Raw genomic sequence first — 24,629 nt, forward strand, 5'->3', positions numbered from 1 at the left:
ATCAAAATATAAAGAAACAAAGGTAAAAAAAAATATGCATTGCTAGAATGAAGACAGTAGCATGATTTGCTTAAATTTACTAACCTTAAGACTGAATGTTGATTACTACCAAGGACTCTGGCAAATTCGTCATTATCAGGCTTCCTTTGACACACAGAAGGGTGATATCTGTCATCTTCCACACTTCCAAAGCATCCTATTGTGTGGCCAATTGCCAAACTAATCTTGTACTTAGTACCGTCTTTTTCAGTTGCATCTACGATATAATTCTCTGAAGAACAAAATATAACATAAGTCCAAAAAATTAAAATCTTTCCCGTGAATATATTTTACAGAACTATCATGTACTACATGTATTCGTAATGCTGTTTTGAGCCAACATTGCATTGTATTGTTTGCTTTCTCAAAATAACTGCTGGAAGATTATATACAGGTGAAGACATGGCTTTGTGGGTAAGGAGTTTGCATCCCAACCACATGGTTTTGGGATCAATCTCACTGCATGGTACCTTGGACATACATATATACATACACACACATATATATATATACATATACATATATGTATATATATATATATATATAGATACGTATATATATATATACACACACACATATATATATATATATACATATATATATAGATACGTACGTATATATATACACACACACACACATATATATATACATATATATAGATACGTACGTATATATATACATACACATACATATATATATACATATATATAGATACGTATATATACACACACACACACACACACACACAAACATATATATATATATATATATATATATATATATATAAAATATTATTAGAGACAAAACCACTATTTTGCAAAACAAACAAGGAAAGACTTAATCAATACATAAAATTTTAATAAATAGTCAAAAAAAACCGCCACTACAATTGTTTCTTGTCTTGATCGACAATCTTCAGGTGGACTTCCAATAAGTCAGTTTAAAATTTTATGTATTGATTAAGTCTTTCCTTGTTTGTTTTGCAAAATAGTGGTTTTGTCTCTAATAATATTTTATAATATTTTACTATAAAATTGGATTTAATCCTAAATCTGATTTTTTCCCTGTAAATTTGGATTTATTCCCTAATATTTATTATTATTATATATATATATATATATATATATATATATATATATATATATACACGAACATATATATAGAGATAGACAGATAGATAGATACATATATACAGATAATATATAAATATATATAGATACATATATACAGATAATATATATAAATATAGGTACATATATACAGATAATACATAAATATATATAGATACAAATATACAGATAATAACCAAGAAAAAAGCAACAAGAATGGATCGGTAGATTAGTACAATTGTTTCATACTAAAAACATTTAATTTCAATATTGTATTGACACAGGGCCATGCAGTGAAATCGAACCCAGAACCATGTGCTTGGGCAACAAACTTCTTACGATGCAGTCCCACACACACACTCACATATTTACACATAGAACAAAAATTTCACATGAAGCAAATAAGAGGGAAAAGGGTCAAAGGAATAAACTTACTCTTTGATAGGGGTGTAAGATCAAAATCAATATCATCTTTCTCCCGAATGAGTTGTAAAGAATTCTTCACAGAAATTTCAGATTCTTCACAAGCATACTGTGTGATCCAATCAACTTTAAACAGACAATCACTCTGTGAAACTATTGGAGAATTGCCTTCCTGGAGAATAGAAAATGGAAGAAGAAATATTGGTGATTTTAAGTGTGAAATAATGCAATTTTAGAACATTCCAGCAAGTATGAAGTACAAGAACAAAGAGAAAAATTTGTTATTTTAAAAATTTAGTGATTTATTGTCAAACAAACAGACAGAAAGATAACCACTCAGGGTACAAATTTATGAGTTTAGAGGAAATGAGTGAGTGATTTTAGTGCTTTTCTCTACAACACAAGTAATATATTTTAATTTAAATTGACTCACAGTTGAGGAATTGAAGTTATGTTGTGGATTCACCTTCATAGAATATTAATTAAATGCCTAAATTAAATGGTTACAACTTTTCAAACTATCAATTTCAACTTTAGAAACAACAGACTTTTTCAATATTTACATCTTCACACAATCCCCACACTATCACACCTACTTACTTACCTTTTCTCTTCATCTATCCTATTCTCTCTCTCGTATTCACCTTGTACCTTGACTCCACTTTTCTCTCCCTAGATCTCTCTTCCAGATGGGAAAGCAATGTATTCATTGCTTCAGCAAGATACCTGCTTCTGGGCCTCAACAATACTTCCATATCCCTCATTACTACATCACCCCACTCCCATCTCAGTCGAGGTGGGGTGTCTTGATTTGTGAGTTACTTGGTAACCTTGCTAGTGCTGGGGTCATGAAAAAAGCAACCAGTGCACTTTGTGAAGTGGTTGACATTAGAACCGAGCACCCAGCTGCAGAAACTATGCCAAAGCAGACACTGAAGCTTGGTGCAGCCCTCTTGTCAGTTCATGTCAAACCAGCCAACCCATGTCAGCTTAAAAAAATACACATTACATATTCATAAATATTTTCTGATTAGCATGATTTCCTATTGTCATCAGGTGTCACATTCCCGGTTGTGTACAGAGTACCAAACTGGATTCAAACTGTAAATTCTTCAGTAAAAGCTAAAATATAGTTATGACATAGAAGTTACTAACTGAAATGGTACTATGCACACATCTAGGAATAAGATAACCAATGACTATCAGTGATCAAAATGATTGAAACATATAGTTATAAAGATATAAAATAATAATAATCATCATCATCATCTTCGTTTAGCGTCTGCTTTCCATGCTAGCATGGGTTGGACGGTTCAACTGGGGTTTGGGAAGCCAGAAGGTTGCACCAGGCCCAGTCTAATCTGGCAATGTTTCTACGGCTGGATGCCCTTCCTAACGCCAACCACTCCGTGAGTGTAGTGGGTGCTTTTTATGTGCCACCGGCACAGGTGTCAGACGAGGCTGGCAAACGGCCATGATCGGATGGTGCTTTTTACGTGCCACCGGCACGGGGGCCAGGCGAGGCTGGCAACGGCCACAATCGGATGGTGCTTTTTACGTACCACCGGCACAATAATAATAATAAAGTTATTGCATAGTGTTCGGGTACACTACAACTCATCAGAAAAGGTAGCCAAAAGTGCATGAACAGTACATAGAATAATGCACAGGGAGTAAGCAGTGAATGAGTCATTAAAAAAGAAAAAAATTAAAAAGGGAGTATCAGGTGTAATGATGGGCAAATTTCGGAAAGTATGCAAGTTTTCAAAGATGTGGTGTCCCAATAGCTAACAACTGATGCGGATAGTTTATCCCATGCTTCAGCAATTCCAACCGCGTAAAAATGTTTCTGAAAGTCATGCATGCTGTGTTGTGTTTTTTAATTTTGTAAGCATGTCCACAGGTATTAGCCATATGGAATTCCAAAAGGTACCAAAGATGATTGCTGTGAAGATGAAGCAAATAATCTCAAAACTTATGGTATATTGGATGATTACTTTAACTATTATGCAAACTCTTTACATATTCATTTCTTTCTCAAAGTAATTTGTAATTTGAAAAATTATAATTCAAACAAAATATAAAAACAAACTAATTAAGAAAAGCCTTTTAGTGTGGCTAATTAATCTAGTTACTAATTAAGTACAGCCTTCTGCTGTAGCTTTGCAAATGAAATTTAATAGATGGAAAGTGTGCAGAAGACATGCGTGCATGTGTGAGAGTAAATGTGTATACTAGTATAAAGCAGTGCATCGAGTTATGTCCCTTTATGCCTATAATGGGTAAAATTTTGCCAGTTGCTAAATAAGATTTAATATTTGTTTCCTAAATTCTTGTAAAATCACCTAGGCAAATATGTTTTTGTTTTTTTACTTTTTGGTGACAGGGCAGGGATCACTCTTCAAACAAAAACAAACGCCCAGTTTAGTTAATTTATTTCTGTTTTATCATTTAACTAATTAGCTAATAACTTAAGTAAACTACAACCAGTGCATGTGCTTTTGTTGACAAAGCGATGCTCCCAAAAAACACTGATAAAAACAAGCACCAGGCTGAAATAAGCCTTAAATTCCATATGAGTAGCTAAAATCTTCGAAGGCAGTGTCCTAGGACTACCCTAAACTCCAATGATTGTAATGATTACAAAAATAATCTTTTATTAGGGAATGTGAGATCGAATCCCATAGGCTCAGGCATTGGTGTGTGTGATAAGAAGCTTGCTTCCCAACCACATGGTTTTGGGTTCAGCCCCACAGTGTGGTACTTTGGGTAAGTGTCTTCTACTATAGCCTCAGGCCAATCAAAGCCTTCCAAGTGGATTTGGTAGATGGAAACTGAAAGAAGTACATCATGTGTGTGTGTGTGTGTGTGTGCTTATATGTTTTCCCCACCCCCTGCTTGACAACCAATGTTAGTTTGTTTACATTCCTGTAATCTAGTGGTGTGGTCAATGAATCCAATAGGATAATTATGAGGCTTAGCAAAAGAAAAAAATAAGAAAAGTACTGGGCACGATTTGTTTGATTAGGCTAATCCCCAGCATGGTTGTAGTCCAATGATTGAAACCAGTAATCAATAAAAGTTGTCTTTCTCACAAAATTTTAGATTCTTCATTCACAAAGTGTGTAAACCATTCAAGCCCAAAGATTAACCTATTATGTAAAACATAACCTAGAGTTAACCTGGAGCTAAGCAACAACTTAATCTAAAGCTTGGCAAACTAGAAAAGTAATCAGTGATGACATACAAAGCACTGACAAGCCAATGCAGTGGTCACTCAATCTGTTAAAAATAGCAACCAAATCTCTCTTTAAAAATTCAGTTAAGGTGGAATGGTTATAGCAGAAATACCATCAATCATAGGTCAATGATATTAGTGTAGACCTGTGGGTAAATAACAATGGCAATAACATGGAATAAGAATTCTTATTTCTTATTGTTTTACTTGCTTTAGTCATTGAGCTGTGGTCATGCTGGGGCATCACCTTGAACGTTTAGTTGATCAAATCAACCTAAGTTGATTCTAATGTTATGGGTATCTTTTTGCTGAATTGCTAAGTTATGGTGATGTAAACAAACCAATGCAAGTTCTAGTGTGGTAAGATACAAGTTCACACACACCACACACACACACACACACACACACACAAGATAGGGTTCTACAAGTTTCTGTCTACTGAATTCACTCATGACACATTGGTCAACCTAAGACTATAATAGAAGACACTTTCCCAACGTGCTGCACGGTGGAATTGAACCTGGTGTCACATGGTTGTGAAGCCATACACTATTACATCAAAAAGCAATAATGTACTTACTTGGCCATTAGTAGGACATATGAATGTAATCACAGTCTGTGGAGTGCCAGTACAAGAACTTGCGCTAGTTTCTGATTTGTAAACTAGTTGAAGAGTTCGCTCATCAATAGCTCTTAAAGCAGTTGTTGGTTGTCCCAAGCCAACTAAATTCTCCAGGATTTTCCCACATGATGCAGAACCTTCTGGACAATTCGATAGAGATGGATCAGCTGCAATAAAAGAATGCTAGATTAGGAATATAATATCTGATGGTTACTGTTAATGTCACTCAAAGATGTCTCAACCGTGATGTTGATACATAATTAATGATACAGCAAATATGACAGCAAGATAATAAATTGATAATGTTAATGCAGAGGAGTCACACTATGGTATAAAATTTAAGACTATTGTAACATGGAATAACAACCAGAACTAATGTGACATAGTATAACAGTAAGATACAAAGCAACATATGGATGTGACACAATATTAAATCGACAATAAATTTAAGACAATACCACAACTCACAAAGAGTACTCTGAGAGCTGTATAACAGACCATGTAAAGGGTAAAGACCTCCTTCAGTCATAAATAACCATAGGATTGCACCAAGAAAGTAACCCTCCAAGGCACAAATCTGGGCAAGGTTGTTTATGGAAGATCATGCATACCAGCCTCTCTGCTCCATGCCACTAATGTTATCCAAGGGAAAGGCAATGGCCGATACAGCTTGGCACCATAGATGCTGCAACTCATTTCTATAGCTGAGTGAACTGGAGCAACATGAAATAAAGTGTCTTGCTCAAGAACACAACACACAGCCTGGTCCAGCAATCGAACTCACTACCTCATGACTGTGAGCCCGAAGCACTAACCACTGAACCATGCGCCTAACAATAATAATAGTATAACACACCAAACATAACACAAAGACAGTAAAACACTAAGTATATTAATAAAGCATGAGTGCAGCATAACATATCAAATGTAATATGAAGATAAAACAACATTGCCAATGTAAAACATCACTTTATAAGTGTAATGAAGGCAATACAATACACATTGTGTATAAAGCCTGTATATTGTGTATAAAGACTGTATAACAGCTAGTTAAACAGAGTATAACATACCAAGTGTAATAAAGTCAGTATAACACACCAAGTATAACATGAAGGTAAGTACAATGCACCAAAAATAACAGAATACAACAAACTAAATGTAACAGGAGAGTGCAACACACAAACAGAATGGTTTCAAATTTTGACACATGGCCTGCAAATTTAAAGCAGGGAGTAAGTTGATTACATCAGTCCCAGTATTTGACTGGTACTATATTTTATCAACCCGGGAAGAATGAAAGGCAATGTTGGCCTCGGCAGAATTTGAACTCAGGACATAAAGCGGCAGAAGAAATGCCACAAAGCATTTTGTTCGATGCACTAATGATTCTGCCATCTTAATACAACAGTAACCAAACAATGTAGGATCAATAGATCTAATGTAACATTAAATTGACATACTAACAGTAATGTTACTGCAACACGCAAATGCTAGCCAGCATCTACATTATTTGGGGGGTTGCACTGCAATCTTTTCACTTGGGTAATTGAAAATGACAAATACAATGAATTCTGTATGATGAGGCCATATTTGATAATATTTGAGATTTTTCATCAAGAGAATAGCGATGATCTAACATCAAAGTTAGTTCTCTCTCAGTTCTCTAGGTACATGTCAGTTTGCAGTTGAAACTCAAGATGAGAATCTGTCATAGCACAGAGTGGCAAAAAAGAAGTTTAGTGATGAAAGGATGTATATAACTAATGAGATTTAAAATGTCAAAACAATCCATAGTTCACCGATTACCTGCTACTTTTTATCTTACTTTTTTTTTTTAGAAGTTAAAGAGTTGTTTATCATATTAGTTTGCTCCTTATACAGTATAACCATTTGACTCAGAGAGTTATCACACCTACTCTCTTGCATGCTCCTTCACAATATCTTGTTTGTATTCTATCATTTCAGGAGGGTTGCCCAAACTAAAACCACCCTTTCTCTCCAAGTGTTCCTATCTTCTATGACATTTCTAAGGTCTTCTATTTGTAACTCAACATCACAAGAGTTGACCAATGTACATCATTCTGGGTCATATATCAGAATTGCTGTGGCTCACTATCCTAAGAAGGAGATCACTCGCTAATTCATTATTGCTTCAACAGCAGTGACCAGCATATCTTGCATGATTGGTGATATGTGAGGGGCATTGCAACAAGGCTCTTCTTTCATTGGATGTTGTTTCCATGATTCGTTGAGAACAACATATAACATATGTGTAGGTCCCATCAAGCTTGCTTTCAATCTTTTATTTTTTGTCAGAATCCATGTTGATGAATGATAAAGAACTGATTCTACAATGGCTCTGAAGAATTCCCTTTCCATTCAGTCAGACAATATAGACTTCCAAATTATTCTTAATTTGTCCAGTGCAGTCCATGCTTTTACTATATGAATGGAAACATTTTCTCAGTGGATGAGATATCACTCCTGAGCTAAGAGAAACATTCGATCTTCTTCAGTGGTGTACTGCTCAACAAGTTGATCTGGTTGTTCACCAAGTTTTATTTACTAGAAATGTGGAAAAGGCACTCAAAGTATTTATGGGTTAACAAGGCTACCGTTAGTTTCATGCTGAGAATTCTCAGCGATTATCAAGCCTGCCACATGGGACATTGGTACTTATCTCCATCTTGGATGAAAATACAATGAAGTTACACGATACTGTGCAGGAGTTTGAAACAAACAAATAAATATAATATGACAGTACTGCAATTAATAATTATATATCTGGTCAGGTGACTTGTCCAGACTAATGTAACTCTTTTACACTAAATGTTCCAATCATCCACAGCAGTCTTCATATTTTATTGAGCCCTGGTAAAAGATAGCAGTGAAGTTGTTTTTCTCTCTCTTCATAAAGGATGTAGAAACATACCTAAACAAAAGAAGGCAGTTTTAGTCCAATGTTGTACTCTTCTGACACAATGCCACTTTTGCAATGTATATAAATATATGTAAAAGAATAATTCTTTCAAGATTTTTTTAAAAACTAGTCAATATTATTTCTAAAATTTTAAAATTAAGCATACAGTAAATTTTGGTTTAAATGAAAGGATAGATTGGAGAAGGAAAATGACAGTAAGAAAAAAGAGAATGAGGGGACAAAAGAGGATTTCTAACTTACCAGGATCTTTAGTGATGGCACGACAAATGTTGACGACAAAATCGGGTGAACCATCGGATTCAGATACCAGCTTGTAGGCACCTTTCAGCTTTACCAAAGGTGTCAGGTCTCGCTTCTTTCCTTTCACATACACATAACAAGGCACTTCTTTCACAGTTTCTGTCCGCTTCTTACAAGCAACAAGGGATTCCCACTCAAACACCTCTGTGCAGCTGTTGTCTTGGCTTAGAAAATTGGGTGAACCCTTAAGAAACAAAGAAAATTTTAAAATGTGAGATTTAGCTGCTATTTCTAGGAGTTTGAGTTAATTTGCAGATGTTCCTTTATTGTTTTGATCAATGGTTCCCAACCAGGGCTACCGGAGATGTGACCCTCAAGCATCCTTACGAGCCACATGTATCTGAATAGTCTTTTCTTGATAAATATAGTTTTTTTCCTTAACTGACTTCTGTTTCCTTTTTCTTTTTTTTTTTTTATGCAGCCCCCTTAAAAAAAAATCCAGGTTTGGGTCTGGCTCAGGTATTAATAAAAGGTTGGGAACCACAGGTTTTGACTACATAATGGGAACAGGCATGGATTTAAAACAATGTTTGCATTATTAATTAACATACATTGGTGACATAGAAAGTAACTGTGGTTATATTGTTGTAAAGCAAGAAAGTGTTTGATTGTAGAGTGAAAACAATTCAGTGATTAATCAATAATGACATACAGCGAAGTAGTTTGTCAAACAGTTAAAATTGCAAACTGAGAAATTGTGATTACCAACAGACATATCTTGTGACATGGAATGGTAGCTTGAAGGCGCATGGCTCAGTGGTTAGAGCGTTGGGCTCACAATCACGAGGTAGTGAGTTTGATTTCTGGACTGAGCTGTGTGTTGTGTTGTGTTCTTGAGCAAGACACTGTTTCACATTGCTCCAATTCACTCAGCTGTAAAAAATAAGTTATGAATTGCATCCTTGACCACTCCACAAGCTTGTCAAGCCTCAAGAGGACACTTTGCATGATTCGCTTGTCTGTTGATAGAAGGGTCATGTCATCCATGAAGCCCTTCTTAGATGATTGTACATGGGCAATTTGTTCTGAAAAGTCCACTGCTTTCAAAATCATCTCCTTGACTAAAATAAACCGCATGAGATATTGTGCAGCCAGAAGCAATGCCAATTTCCAATCAGTACCAATCTGTTGTAAAATCTCCAGCTGTAACCCTCATCTTGAAACTGTCATAATATATTCTCATTAACCATGTTACTTTGTCTGGAATGTTGATAAACCTTCTTTGGTTAAACTGGAAAGTTAAACCAGGTATAAAAACCCTTATCCAGCCATATCTAGCCAAAATATTCTACCTGTTTTATGTTCAAACCAGCCATATCCAACTTCTCACACCTTCCCTACAAAGTCATTCTAAAAGTTAGCAATCACATCATTGAAATCTCAAAGCTATGAGGTAATGTATGATTATTTCAAAATGATGTGAATAAATATGTATTGTATTTGACAGAGGAATCTGAATGCTAAACGCTTAATAATTTTGTGCATTGTTGTAAAGTGGAAAAATTCATTAATCCTTTAGCGTTCAGATTATTCGGTTGAATATAATGCTTATTTATTCACATTGTTTTGAATTAATCATATATGATCTTGTAGCTTTGAGATTTTGATGATGTGACTATTTTTAGAAGGACATTGTAGGGTAGGTGCAAGAGGCTAGATCTTGACAGTTTGAACATATAACAGAGAAAATTTGTGCTGGATATGGCCAGTTTAAATACTAAAGGGTTAAATAATCACTACATAGTTATGAATCAGGAAATGTGTTAAGCAATCATTGAATAGTTATTAGGTGGAAGAATGGGATTTAATTAAAGGGGATAATCATATTTCTTAAGGATTTCTTTGAACATGAGACACACCTATCAAGAGATAATCACCCTAACAACTTAAGTTAACAAGAAAACTAAATTTCTTTCAAATCCTACCCTATCTTAAGAAGAAAATGAACACATTGACTAATGTAATCCCAGATACATGTCACTGCTGGAAAGTTTTTAACAAGAGGTTTCTCAATCAGGACTCTCCTGAAATAAGCTATTCTTCTTAACATTAATATCCTTATATACTACAGATTTTTCATCTTTTACCTGTATCAGTCATTGGACTGCAGCCATGCTGGAGCACCACTCTGAAGATTTTAATCAAACAAATCACTCCCAGTACTAATGCTTTTTTAAAGCTTAATACTTATTCTACCAGTTCCTTTTTGCCAAACTGTTAAGCCATGGGGGCTTAAACAAACCAACACCAGTTGTCAACTGGTGGCAAGGGACAAACACAAACATATATAATCAGTTTCCACTAACCAAATCCACTCACAAGGCTTTGGTCAGCCCAGGGCTGTAATAGAAGATACTTAACCATGGTGTCATACAGTAGAACTGAATCCTGAATCATGTGATTGAGAAAGAAACTTCTTACCAAAATTTTTTTTTAATTTCTAATATCAGCTTCAAAACCATAGATATGCCAATATATCTTCAAATCAACCCTCACTCCAGGACTCACAGAGCCAGTATTAAAATTTCATATTTATTATGCTAAGCAAATAGAAAAATTTTATCTCCAATTTTTGACACAATCTTAAGTCAATCCCCATAACTTAACAGTTCATTAAAATGAGACCAACGGAAGAAATATGAGATGTGAAATATGTCCTGGGTTAATCTGTTTAATTAAACTCTCAAGCATGACCACACTACAGTCCAATGACTGAAACCAGTATAAAAGAAAAATCCAGCACTACACGATAATGAAACAGTCACAAATTCTATAATGCTGCCACTGCTTACAATAGCAAAGTATTGTTTCTACCTAGTGGTCAAATTTTACAGTTAAATAGACTAGACTACTTCAGAGAAAATCTATCTGGTCAACAGAATGCAGGGATATAAAACTACTGTTCACTTAAGTTTAGAGTACAGACAGCATGATCAACAGAATTGGATATTAACTATGTCTAAAAAAGAAAAGTCTGAAAAAATTCTTGTTAAAAAAAATCTAAGCACCAACTATTGTTTATTTAACTGTATAACATCTGTTGTGCATACATCTTGTCATAAGCCACAAAAACTGAAAGCTTGGACAAGCTCTAAAGATTCTTTATGTCTGAGCAGCATTATGAATGAATGCAATTATAATATCAACTGGTTGTTGCAGAATTATTGACACAGTACAATATGTAGTACTTCAGTTTCATAATCTGTAATTGTGTGTGTGTGTGTGTGTGTGTGTACACATGGCTGTGAGGTGAAGTTTGCTTCCCAACCACATAGTTAGGAGTTCAATCCCACTTAAAGCAAACTAAAACTTCATAAGTGGATTTAGGTGATGGAAACTGAAAGAAGCCCAATGAAGATACAGGGTGTCCCAAAACAAAAAAAAACATATACACATTTTAACAGCTGATAACTCAATTTCTATTTCTTTTAAACCTAAAGTTTAACCATTAGAAATAACAAAAGGAACCAGGCTAAGCTTTGAAAGAAAATTTACCCTAAAGTTTGAAAACACAGTTGAAATGCAAAGACAATTTAGGAAAGAGTTTTAAAGAGATCTGTCTATGCAATTTACCATCACTAAAATTAGAGATAAGCTTGAAGCAAATGGAACTGTTCAGAATGTCCACAAAAAATGTTTCGGAAGACCGTGGCCATTCATGAGCCTTGCTCTGGTAGCAAGCAAGTAATGAGATAAGAATTTCAAAATCAGGCGTCCATTTTGAAGTGCTGTCAGTGGAAAAGTTCTAAGAATGGTCCATCCTCTCAATGAAGATGATCCAGACCGAGGAGTGGAGTTTTCAAGTGATACTTGACAAGATGTGTAGAAGATGCACCCTTGTCAAAAAAATAATCTGGCTCTGAGCATTTGAAGATGTGTAGAATAAGAGATCCTTTACAACAGTGGTTCTCAATTGGGGTCTATATGACCTCTGGGGCTCACCTTAAGATTTTGTGGGATCCACACAAGCAAAATAGTAAATTTGGTACACAATTCTATTTTAAGGGTTCATGAAAAATTTTGACTTAGATGTATTTATTGCAAGAAACAGCTAGGTTTCTTTCTCTGATGTTTTACACAGCTCAATCTACACATGTGAATGTGTGATACACAAAATAGGAATTTTGAAGCAATTATCTATAAAACTAATTTTGAAGCATCAAATGGCTATAGGGGTTGACCAAAATAAAATAGTAATCAAAGAGGTGTATAGGTGAAAAAATGGTTGAGCATCACTGATTTACTTGAAAAACAAGTAAAGTGTTAGTATCAGGAAGAGCAACCAACTGTAAAACAATGTCCCAATAATACAGGATGAGTCAAAAGTAGCACCCAAATCCTGTTTTAGTGTTAATATGTATGACTTCCCAATTGGGAGATACTTCTGATTCCTAATTCTTGTTTTACAGGTTGGGATATCAGAGTATTGACAACATGTGACATGATCCACATTTAGTAACTTTCAAAACTGTCAATAATAACCTGCTAAACAACAAAGAAAGTCATGATTTCCCAGAGACTGGGTGTTACATTTGACTCATGCTGTATAATCATCTAATCTATGCTAGCATGGAAAAACACAGAAGAAATGAATGAATGTATGTATGTATGCATGCATGCATGCGAGTGTGAATGTGCAGGGAAATCTTTTACATCAAACATCTTGCCTCTGTGGTTAGGAAGTTAGCATGGTTGCAAAGATTCAATCCCACCAAATATAATCTTGGAAATTATATAGAGCATAATGAAGTCCAAAACCTTGTGAGTGAAATTTGGTAGATAGAAGTTATGTGGAGGGTCACTGGAGGAACCATTCTTATTTTGGGGTGGCATATTTAATCTATCACTTGGTTTAATCCTTTAGCATTCCGATTTCTCTGTCAAATATAACGCTTCTTTATTTACGTCATTTTGAATTATGCATTATCTTGTGGCTTTGAGATTTCAATGATGTGATTGCTTATTTTTAAAATGACATTGTAGGATGAGTGTAAGAGGATAGATATGGCCAGTTTGAGCATAAAACAATATCTGGGCTAGATATGGCCAGTTTAAATGTTATGGGGTTAAGACTACAATCAGATCACTGGGTGCATTTAGTGGCATACACTCTGTAAAAAGCAATAGAACTAGTTTCAGAGGCTCTGTATGGGTCCTGGATACTGCCCTTTCTCCTCTAAGCCATAAATATTTTCTTTTTGACACACTAATGAAATGAAGGAGAGAGAAAATAAATAACAGTTGTTGATAGCATTAGTAAAGGTTAACTTACCAACGTCTTACCACACTTGAATAAGATATCTGTTCTTAGAGATGCTGAGGAATTTGAGGGACAGACTCCACCAGTGAATGACACTACGATTTCTTTATCTTTATTTTCATGAGAGGGTGGAGAACTTGTATAATTACCCACTGATATAAATGAACCAGACTTTTCTCTACAAATCGAACTGCCTGTGGGACATTTATCATGATTCACCGCTGAACAGATGCTGATCCAATAGGTATCATTTGAAGGACTCACAGACATCCATGGGTAAGACCTATAGAAAATAGAACAGGACTTTAAATACAGTAACAACAAATTAATATGCAAGATAATAAAGAGTTTCTTTGCAGCAGCCAAATGTCTTTCACATTCTACAATTGTAAGAAAAGAAGGTAGGTTACATTGGATAATGTAGTCCCAGGTATATAAAAATATTAAGGCGGCGAGCTGGCAGAAACGTTAGCACGCCGGGTGAAATGAGTAGCTGCATCTCGTCTGTCATTACATTGTGAGTTCAAATTCCGCCGAGGTCGACTTTGCCTTTCATCCTTTCAGGGTCGATTAAATAAGTACCAGTTACGCACTGGGGTCGATATAATCAACTTAATAACTATGTCTGTCCTTGTTTGTCCCCTCAGCGTTTAGCCCCTTGTGGGTAGTAAAGAAATAGGTATATAAAAATGATAATGACCGGAACACCTATATTGATATATTAGCTCAATCAGTGATGAATTGGGGCCAATAATAATAACAAAAGCTTAACACAGTAAATATAAATATTGTAAAACAAATGCTAACTGTCACTCACCAACTATTTTATTTTTCCAACAAAAACAATTGATAAATGTGCTTAAATCAATATTTTATCATCATAAACTATAGCTAGCTTCCTCAGTTTTACATTATACTTCTTCCATTACAATCCCATTCACATCTAGGATGCTACACTGTTCTGAGCACTTAAACAGTATTTTATTTTGACTTTCAGATGGATGTAAAGTAAATTTGACCATAGATGAATTTCTGTTCAAAGCTAAAAGAGCTGTAATAAAAATATTGTAAGACATTTTTACTTAATGCACAAAAACTATGTCAATCTAACATTCAATAATTTCTAAATTTGATGAGAAATCAAGCCAGTCAGCCACGTGAATTGACACAGTGCAAGATCATTGTGGAGCCACAGATATTACTGAGTAAAATCCATTCTCATGATAAGGTCAACTTCAAAATCATCAAGTCAATGACCATAAGATCGTGGTTTCGATTCCTGGATCAGGCGACGTGTTGTGTTCTTGAGCAAAACACTTCAATTCACATTACCCCAGTCCACTTAGCTGGCAAAAATGAATAATCCCACAATGGACTGGCATCCCATCCAGGTGGGGAATATATACACCATGAAACTGGCCCTTATCAGTTGATATGACTTGAGAAGACAACTTCCCTTTTTTTTTACTTTACTCAGTTGTAACCCAACATCACTCTCATGTATAGACTGCTGCTGCTACCACTAATGTGCTTACACTCCACTGAACAATGACTGAGCTACTGACTCATACCAATAGCTTACTCACACTATGAGCAGTAACCAATACAAGGAACTGATGTTGCTGAATACTCTATGGTGCAGCTTGCTGCCAAAGTGGTCCTATCAGAATAGGTAAACCTAAAAATAATGAAAATAGCTGGTGTTGCTCTGAAAGCATTAATGCCATGTGATCTGAACTGGCCAATAGAAGCCCATACATCTAGAAACCATCTTAAATTTCCTTCCAACCTTCCACTCTGCCACTGAACATTTGATAAAATGGACATGTTTTACATGCCCACAAAAATCTCTTTCAGTCCCATATTACTTGGAAACGGAACAGATTTTTTGCACAGTTCCATGTACGAAATTTCACTTACAAGGCACAGGTCAGAAATTAATACAGAAATTCAGTCTTAAGCAATGTGGCAATGCCAATAATGGATTATAAAATGTGTTAAGCTAAAAGAAAAGAACACCATTTACAGAAATGGATTCTTGGTGGTGGATATCGAACTGAACCAGTCATGTATCTCAAAATTCCACATACAAGCTAGTCACAAATCAATGAGAAAGCCTTCAATGTTATTGTTTGATCTGCAACAAATAGTAAAACAGCAGCTTTAAAATCTGCTTTACATCATTCATTATAGTCTTATGAAAGAAAAAGAAATGCTGTCCAAGATACAATAAAGGATGGGATGATCGTAGCTGGAATGCTTTTGATTATAGTATTTCAGAGATGACCAAGGGCTAAACAACAAATACTCATGATAGCATGACATCATCCTCATTTTGCTGTCAACTTTTCCATGCTCACATGAGCTGGATGGAATTTGAGGTGGCAGATTTTCTATGGTCGGATGCTCATCTTGTCACTATCCTTCAGCTGATTCCAAGTAAGTTAAAATTTCTCCATGGCCAGACATGTCTTCATGGAAGCTTAGAAACAAAGGACGCTGCTTATATGACAGTGACATTCATTTACAACTATCATGCAAGGTCAAAAGAAAGAAATCCTAATACACACACACACACACACACAACAGGCTTCTCTCAGTTTTCATCCACCAAATCCCCTCACAAAGCCTTAGTCAACCAGGGGTTATAACAGAAGTCACTTGCCCAACGAGGTACATGGTGAGACCGAATCAGAAACCATGTGGTTGGGAAACGTACTTCTTAACTACACAGCCATAGCTGTGCCTCAGACAAAAAAAAAAATTACCAAGGAAGCTGTACATGCGCTCAAATTGCTAGTGATAACAACCATACATCCCTCAATTCACAGTCTTATAAAAGAATGAAAACAGACAATTGTCGATTAAAAGTCTTTGATCATAGGACTGTATTATCTGGGCTGATCTGGGTTTAAACAACAACAATAACAACTAAATAAAATAGCCAATATCATATCATCATAATCATCTCTCAAAACATCGGACAAACTATGAAATGACAAAGAACAAAGTTCAACACAAAACAAAGCCTACAGGAGAAAGACTGAGAGTGTGTGTGTGTGTGTGTTCAAGTATAAATAAGTGTGTGGTATGGATATAGATTTGTGTGAAAGCATGTATATGTAAAAGAGACAAAGAAAACACTGGAGGGTGAAGAGAGTGAGAGAGAGGGAAAGACAAAAGAAAACAAAAGATCATTTCCTCCTTGTATTTCATTCTGGTTGTCTAGATAAATATTTAGAGTTTTTCCTATTGTAATTGCTTTAAAAAAAAGAGTCAAAGTATGATTGAACAAACAATACCCAAAAATAGAACTAGCGCATTAAATATTATATTAATGAGCTAATTTAACTCTCTCTCTCTCTCTCTCTCTCTCTCTCACACACACACACACACATTGTTCTCTTTACTGGTTTTACACATGCTGAGGCAACAGCCTTCAGTGGTTTTTGTAGATTACACTGACCTAACACTTATTCTAGTCTGCTAGTTATTTTATTGATCTATAGTCATGAAAAGTTATGGGACATAAACATACACAACATAAATAACAACACTACTTTAGGTGTAGACACTGGCACACACACACATGCAAGTGCACATGGCACCTTGGACAGGTGTCAGCCACTATAGCCCCAGGTCTACAAAAGATTTGTTAAGTGGATTTGGTAGACAAACTGAAAAAAAAAAAATCCTCTAATATTTTTTGTAGGAAACAGGTTTGAGTTTGTGACGATTTGTTATGTCAAGCTCGAGTGTTGCTGGGACGTTGGCTATGTAGAATTATCTAAGGGCTTATTTGTGTCTTGTATCAATTGATGTGTGTTTTGATGTTAATATTTGGTAAAGTTCCTCTACACATAGATCACATCTATTTCTCCTACTCGATAAGGTTTAGCAGTACTAATTAGTTCCCAATCAATAGAATAGCTATTGGTTTTGTCATTAATTGACCAAACTAATTTACTCTAGCCATGCTGGAGCACCACCTTTAGTTGAGCAAATCGACCCCGGGACTTATTCTTTGTAAGCCCAGTACTTATTCTATCGGTCTATTTTGCTGAACCGCTAAGTGACGGGGACGTAAACACACCAGCATCAGTTGTCAAGCAATGCTAGGGGGACAAACACAGACACACAAACATATACACACACACATATATATATACATATATACGACAGGCTTCTTTCAGTTTCCGTCCATCAAATCCACTCACAAGGCATTGGTCGGCCCGGGGCTATAGCAGAAGACACTTGCCCAAGATGCCACGCAGTGAGACTGAACCCGGAACCATGTGGTTGGTTAGCAAGCTACTTACCACACAGCCACTCCTGCATAGGCTTGTATTATTTATTTTTGTCGTATCTCTGAAGGAATTTAAATGATGGTCCAGTCGTTTTGAAAAAATAGAGAGCTGGCCCCTATATAAAAGTATTCCCTTCCCTCTGAGGTAATGTTACATCTATAGACCAGGTTCTTAGTTTTTTACATTTTGAGTTTAACGAGCATACTTTATCTATAGCACAGTTGCATAGACCTGTTTGTCTATTTCTATTATTTTTTGTCTTAATGACTTCACTAGAAGTCTCTCCTATTCTTTCTTCCACCAGTCCAGTAGTATTTCTGAATTTCCTATGGATATTAGCTTTGATGCTGCCCTTCCTAGCAGTTCTTCTCTCTATTTCTATGCCTGTGAACAAATTTGTTAAGCTTGTCTCCCTTTGTTGATTCTTGTTAGCACTCCCCTGTACCTCAGTGTGTGCTACTGGTCTCATCACCAATGTCCATTCTGTTGTTAGATATTTCCTCCTTGTTATCCAAATTTGCCTAACTTGGATCCCTTTGGAAGTTGTATAGTTTACCTGTATTATGAACTGTTATTATTTGTGCCAGGTTGCAACTATTGGAAAAGGCAAGGCATATATTAGTATATGTTTACTAAATATTTTGCAGTACTTGCTATTTTTAGGAAAGTATTTTTTTTTATCACTGTATAAAGCAGTCATGGGAGTTGGAAATTATTTTGCAAATGAAAAAATATTCCACAATATCATCTTCAAATTATCATTGGTTTTAGTATTTATAAGGTTTTTTCCAGATTTTAGCATTAGTGCATTTTATGTTTCTGCAGTGTCTGCTCTGGTGTGCAGGTTGCTTACTAATGTATCCCTTAGTTGTGTTCTGAATGTGTGTACGTGTGTGCTTGTGCCTATTGTGGTCTACCTCATTTCTAATGTATAGTGTACTAAGGTCTCCACTGTTGTTTTCACTACTCACTTTTGTATGGGGTTCACACTTGCATGGACCAATCAGGCTAACAGATGTTACACATTGCTGGTCACAATGCACCTTTGCATTGTTTTAGCCTTCAAACGACACCACCCTCCTGGCTAGGAAAGCTGCACAACATTCCCCAGTGATCGACAAGAGGACTTGAGCAACGTGAAATGAAGTGTTTTGCTCAAGAACACAATGCATCACCCAGGCCAGGAATTGAACCCATGATCTAGCAATGAGTGCAACAGTCTAACCACTAGGCAACATGCCTTCACACACACACACACACACACACATGTATATCATCATCGTCGTTTAACGTCCTCTTTCTTTGCATTTTGATACACAAATAAAACAACAGGGATATCTATTGTCAATCCTGCCCACTTAAAACCCATTACTTTATTGTTATATTGAAAACATAGAAGTTACTGGAATTCCATCAACAGTGCTTTCCATATGGTATATTTATAGTATGTTTTAAACCAGATCACATGTTGAACCATCAGACTGTGATGAATTATTATGAGACAGTAGAAAGATGAGATTACAATGTGCCCAGGGTATTGCAAATTTTCTTCTCATAACATAAACCACCAATATCATCATTATTGTCATCATCACTGTTGTTATTTAGCTATAAATCTGATCAGGCAAACATTTAACTCTTCAGCATTGAAACCACCTATATAATTACATTTCTAAATCTCTCAGAGAGATTTTATACAGTAGCAGCACGATAAAGTGATGGTTTGTTGCCAACTTAATGTGGCAGTCCAATGAAAGGGGGAAAATGCTACTGCTATTTAGCCCCCAGGAAACACCGTTTCTAGCTGGCCATGTAACACAGAACGCTTGTGTCATATGGCCAGCTGGAAACCGTGTTTCCTGGGGCTAAATAGCAGTAGCATTTTTCCCTTTCCTGCAACTGCAACAATAAGTTGGCAACGAACCATCACCTATATCATAATTAGATATTCTACCTGTTTTATGCTCAAGCCTACACTTAACCCTACAATTTCATTTTAAAAATAAACAATCATATCATCACAATAGTAAGAATGAACCGAAGCTTGCGGTATCGCCCACGTACACGTAGCCGTGACCGATGCCATCAGTCGCCGGGAGTCTGTGGCGATATGCACCGGGTAAATACAGCAACATGGTCCAACCCGTAAGTTAACGGAAACAGACCCGTGAGCCTACGGGTCGGACCATGCTGAATAGTCACGCTCTAGGTGACTGTCACACCCCAAGGAGGCCCTGACTATATTGAGGGGTAGCAGTCGTATTGTGTGTGTGTGTATGTTTTTCCCACTACCACCACCTAGCAACCAATCTTGGTGTGTTTACATCCCTGCAACTTAGCAGGCTGGGGAAAGAAAAGACCAATAGAATAAATATCAGGCTTTAAAAAATAAGTCCTGGGGTTGACTCATTCGACTAAAATTTCTTCAAAGTGATGCCCCAGCATGACCACAGTCTAATGATTGAAACAAAAAGGATAAAAGACATACATGGGATCACAAACAAAAACACACTGAACGTACTCCTGGAAATCAAACCTCATATCTCTGCTAAGCATTAGTCTCCACTGAGAATATAAATGGATGACTGTTATATAACCAAAGTCAACTTTCATCAAGCAGATACCTGATCAATGACGTTCCAACTATGACCATCCTAACTTTTTAGTGCTACCCAGGACTACATTATCCAATGTAATAAAAAAATTAAAGTAAAGTTCCTTCTTGAGTCATATAGCTTCACAGGGTCTGTTTCCTGGTTTTCATGGTGTACATAGGGTGCAAGGGGTAAATTGTCACCATTTTTATATTTTTAACTTTGCACACATCCATTGTTTTGATTTTGTCGACTACACAGTATAGTAGGGTCAGTTGAGTACTACTGTCTGTGACAAAAACAGCACCATGATGCAATTCACTCTGCCAGAAATTTGGAAACGACATGCTGTATTGCTTGGCAGTTGTGCTGGCAGCTCCAATATGAACATTTCAGCATGTTTGTGTGTCGATATGAGGACAGTGCAGAGGATTCAGAAAGAGTTGGATGAGTCTAATAGTGATTACAAAGGTACAGCAGCTCAGAAAACTCACTCTGATTGTTCTGATAAAAAAAGAACTCCCGAATTTATTGGAAAGATCCAGACCATACTGAACATGCTTCGGTTTTTCTTAGACGAGAAAAATTTTTGCCAGGATCAGATGGTGAACACACAGAACAACTATTGGCTTGCCATGCCTCCAAAACAGGTACAGTCAACATCGTGGTGTTTGGAGTGATCACTACTGATGGCAGCATTATGCCTCCATTCACCTTCCCACACGGCTTCAGACTTAACATGGAGGCTACATCAAGTGCCTGTTGGAGGTAATGCTGCCTTGGATCAACAAGGTGGCTGCTGGAAGACCCTATGTTTGGCTACAGGACTCTGCACCATGCCACACGAGCAAGAGAACTTTGTCATGGCTGTCAGACAATTTCAGCAACATCACCCCTAACTTATGGCCACCTAACTTCCCAAACTGCAACCCCCTTGATTATTATGTGTGAGATTCAGTTGAGCAAGAGACCAACAAAACTCCTAATAACACCAAAGATGAACTGAAGGCAAAGATTATGGCAGCATTCACCAACTTAAACAAGGTGACTGTCCAGAAGACTTGCAGGAAATTCCAAAGTTGTCTGGAGACCGTGGTTGAAGGTAATGGCGATTTTATTGAATAAATTTATTCTTTAGTAGTTAAAGATATTTTTATGTAATTTTGGTAAATATATTTGTTAAAATGAGATGTCAGTGGTATTTTCATTTTTGCATAATTTAGACAATATATTCATGGCACCCTGTATATTCCCCACTGGGATGGGATGCAAGTCCATTGCAAGATTACTCATTTTTACCAGCTGATTGGACAGGAGCAATGTGAAATAAGGTTGTTTTGCTCAAGAACACAATGCATCACCCATTCCAGGAATTGAAACCACAATCTTATGATCATACGTTCAACACCCTAACCTCTAAGCCACACATCTCCACTATTATCCAATGTGTCCTTCATTTAAGTGGTAAGAGATTTGTTTGCTATCTCCGGCAAAGTGAGCAACTTTGTAGGGATTCCTTGTGACCAGGTTCAATAGTGTGCTGAGTATCAGTTGAGGCAATCAGTAGAGGGTATTCTATATTCTGCCAACAACATTCTGCGATGACTATATCCAAGATACTTAAATTTCACATGACTCAGAATAGTAATAACCTACTTCTTTGTTACTGATGCTACAATACCGAATTCAACTCTTCCTAAGGATCGGGGAAAGCTACTCCAGCATTCAACATAAAATAGAATCCAAATCTTCTACTCCTTCCTCAGAAATGTCTTGCTCAAAAAGACAAAGCAATCTTGTGGCTGTTTAGCTAACATCAACACTGATCAGGTTAACTTATGATCAAAATGCATTCTCACTATAACCCACATAGCTATTTTCTCAGACATGATATCTACAACTACACTGTTCAATGTCCTATTTTTTTTTCTTTTTGAGATAGTACAATGTGATATGAAAAACATTTGGCTGTACTTAAGTGAAAGGAGTCTATTTTGAACAAAGTCTTCTTCCTAGAACTACAGTGAGATACCAGCAGACAAGTCTGAACTCACAAACTCTGAACAAACACAGGAGCATTGTGTCTATTCTCTTCTTCCACTCAAAATACCACCTTCTCTCACCAAAATAATGACTTGCAAATTGTTGAACAACATCAACTGAATTGATCTCATCTGTCTTTGAAGGAGAGCAAAATAAAATTTTAAAAAATAGATACTCTATCTCACAGATGCATGACTAATCCAATAAATGATTCTCAAAAACTTTAAAGAAGAAACTAATATTATTGATTTCTAACATAAATATAACATTATAAATTTGAAGGAGTAGGATTAAATTGAACAGAATACTTTAAAAGTGACCTTCATGGGATTTGAACTCAGAATGTAAAGAGACATTAGTAACTATAGAATATTTTGTCCTATGCTCTCATGATTTTGTCAATACATTACTCTTTTTAATTAATTTTATTTATGTTAAAAGTTTACATTCTGAGTTCAAATTTTGCAGAGGGCAGCTTTACTTTTCATCCTTTCGGAGTCAATAAAATAAGTACCTGTTCAGCACAGAAGTCAATGTAATTGACTTATCCTGTCCCCTGGAATTGCTGGCCTTGTGCCCAAATTTAAAGCCATTATTAATACTAAAAACAGAGTCCAATGATTCTGCCAATACATGGCTCTTTAATAATGCTTTCAAATTTTGGCACAAGGCCAGTAATTTCAGGGGAGGAGATAAGTCAATTACATTAACAATGGTACTTATTTGATCGACTCCAAAAGGATGAGAGGCAAAGTCAACCTCAGCAGAATTTGAACTCAGAGCGTAAAGACAGATGATGTGTTACTAAGCATTTTACCCAGCAAGCTAACAGTTCTGCAAGCTTGCCGCCTCACATGGCTCTTTAATATTAATACCGTAAGTAGTAAAGCAGCAGAAACAGAAAGAGTTTGAGACTAAAATTACAGTAAATAGAGTAGTCAATTTTGTCCTCACCGCATTCAAATTCAAACTCCACTACATTCCACTAAAATTTTTTCCCTTTATTTATTGAACCTATTAATGTTCAGGAGAGAGAACCAGTTAGTAATATCAACCAGTAATATACCGAGGATGGTTACAAATGACTAACCATGACCTAAGAAAAATTGTCATTTTCTAGAAACCAGTATGACAGGTAAACATAAAACAGTTAAAACAAGATTATCTAACCTATGTATACATAACATTTAATACATATCTACATACACACATTTTATACATATATCTACATACACACATTTTATACATATATCTAACATATACACATTTTATACATATATCTACATATACACATTTTATACATATATCTACATACACACATTCTATACATATATCTACATACACACACACATTTCATACACATACATACACACATACATTTTATACACATACACACATACATTTTATACATATACATACATAAACACATTTTATATACATATATATATATATATATATATATATATATATACATTCACACATTTTTATATATACATACATATATATATATATATATATATACATTCACACATTTTTATATATACATACACACATTTTATATATATATATATATATATATATATATATACATTCACACATTTTTATATATACACACATTTTATATGCATATATATATATATACACACACACATTCTATATACATATATATACACACACACGTTCTATATACATATATATACACATATATATGCACACATATTTTATATACATATCTATATACACACATTTTATA

At 35.7% G+C, this 24,629-nt stretch overlaps 1 protein-coding gene across 2 annotated transcripts in view; it reads right to left on the minus strand.

Annotated features, from left to right (window-relative positions):
* The window catches only part of LOC115215633 (cation-independent mannose-6-phosphate receptor), a 161,033-nt gene that overhangs the window by 103,544 nt on the left and 32,860 nt on the right, over nucleotides 1–24,629 (minus strand). Inside the window, exons 3-7 of one of the 2 annotated variants that reach the window (XM_029784884.2) lie at nucleotides 13,945–14,215; nucleotides 8,613–8,856; nucleotides 5,390–5,598; nucleotides 1,584–1,743; nucleotides 85–271 (exon numbers count right to left, since the gene is read on the minus strand). In XM_029784884.2, the coding sequence (XP_029640744.1) occupies nucleotides 85–271; nucleotides 1,584–1,743; nucleotides 5,390–5,598; nucleotides 8,613–8,856; nucleotides 13,945–14,215 (1,071 nt within the window). Of the gene's footprint in view, nucleotides 1–84; nucleotides 272–1,583; nucleotides 1,744–5,385; nucleotides 5,599–8,612; nucleotides 8,857–13,944; nucleotides 14,216–24,629 lie in introns of both variants that reach the window. The other variant, XM_036505949.1, reaches the window with a different exon arrangement.

The sequence above is a fragment of the Octopus sinensis genome, linkage group LG9 (assembly GCF_006345805.1).
Source record: "Octopus sinensis linkage group LG9, ASM634580v1, whole genome shotgun sequence".
Lineage (NCBI taxonomy): Eukaryota > Metazoa > Mollusca > Cephalopoda > Octopoda > Octopodidae > Octopus > Octopus sinensis.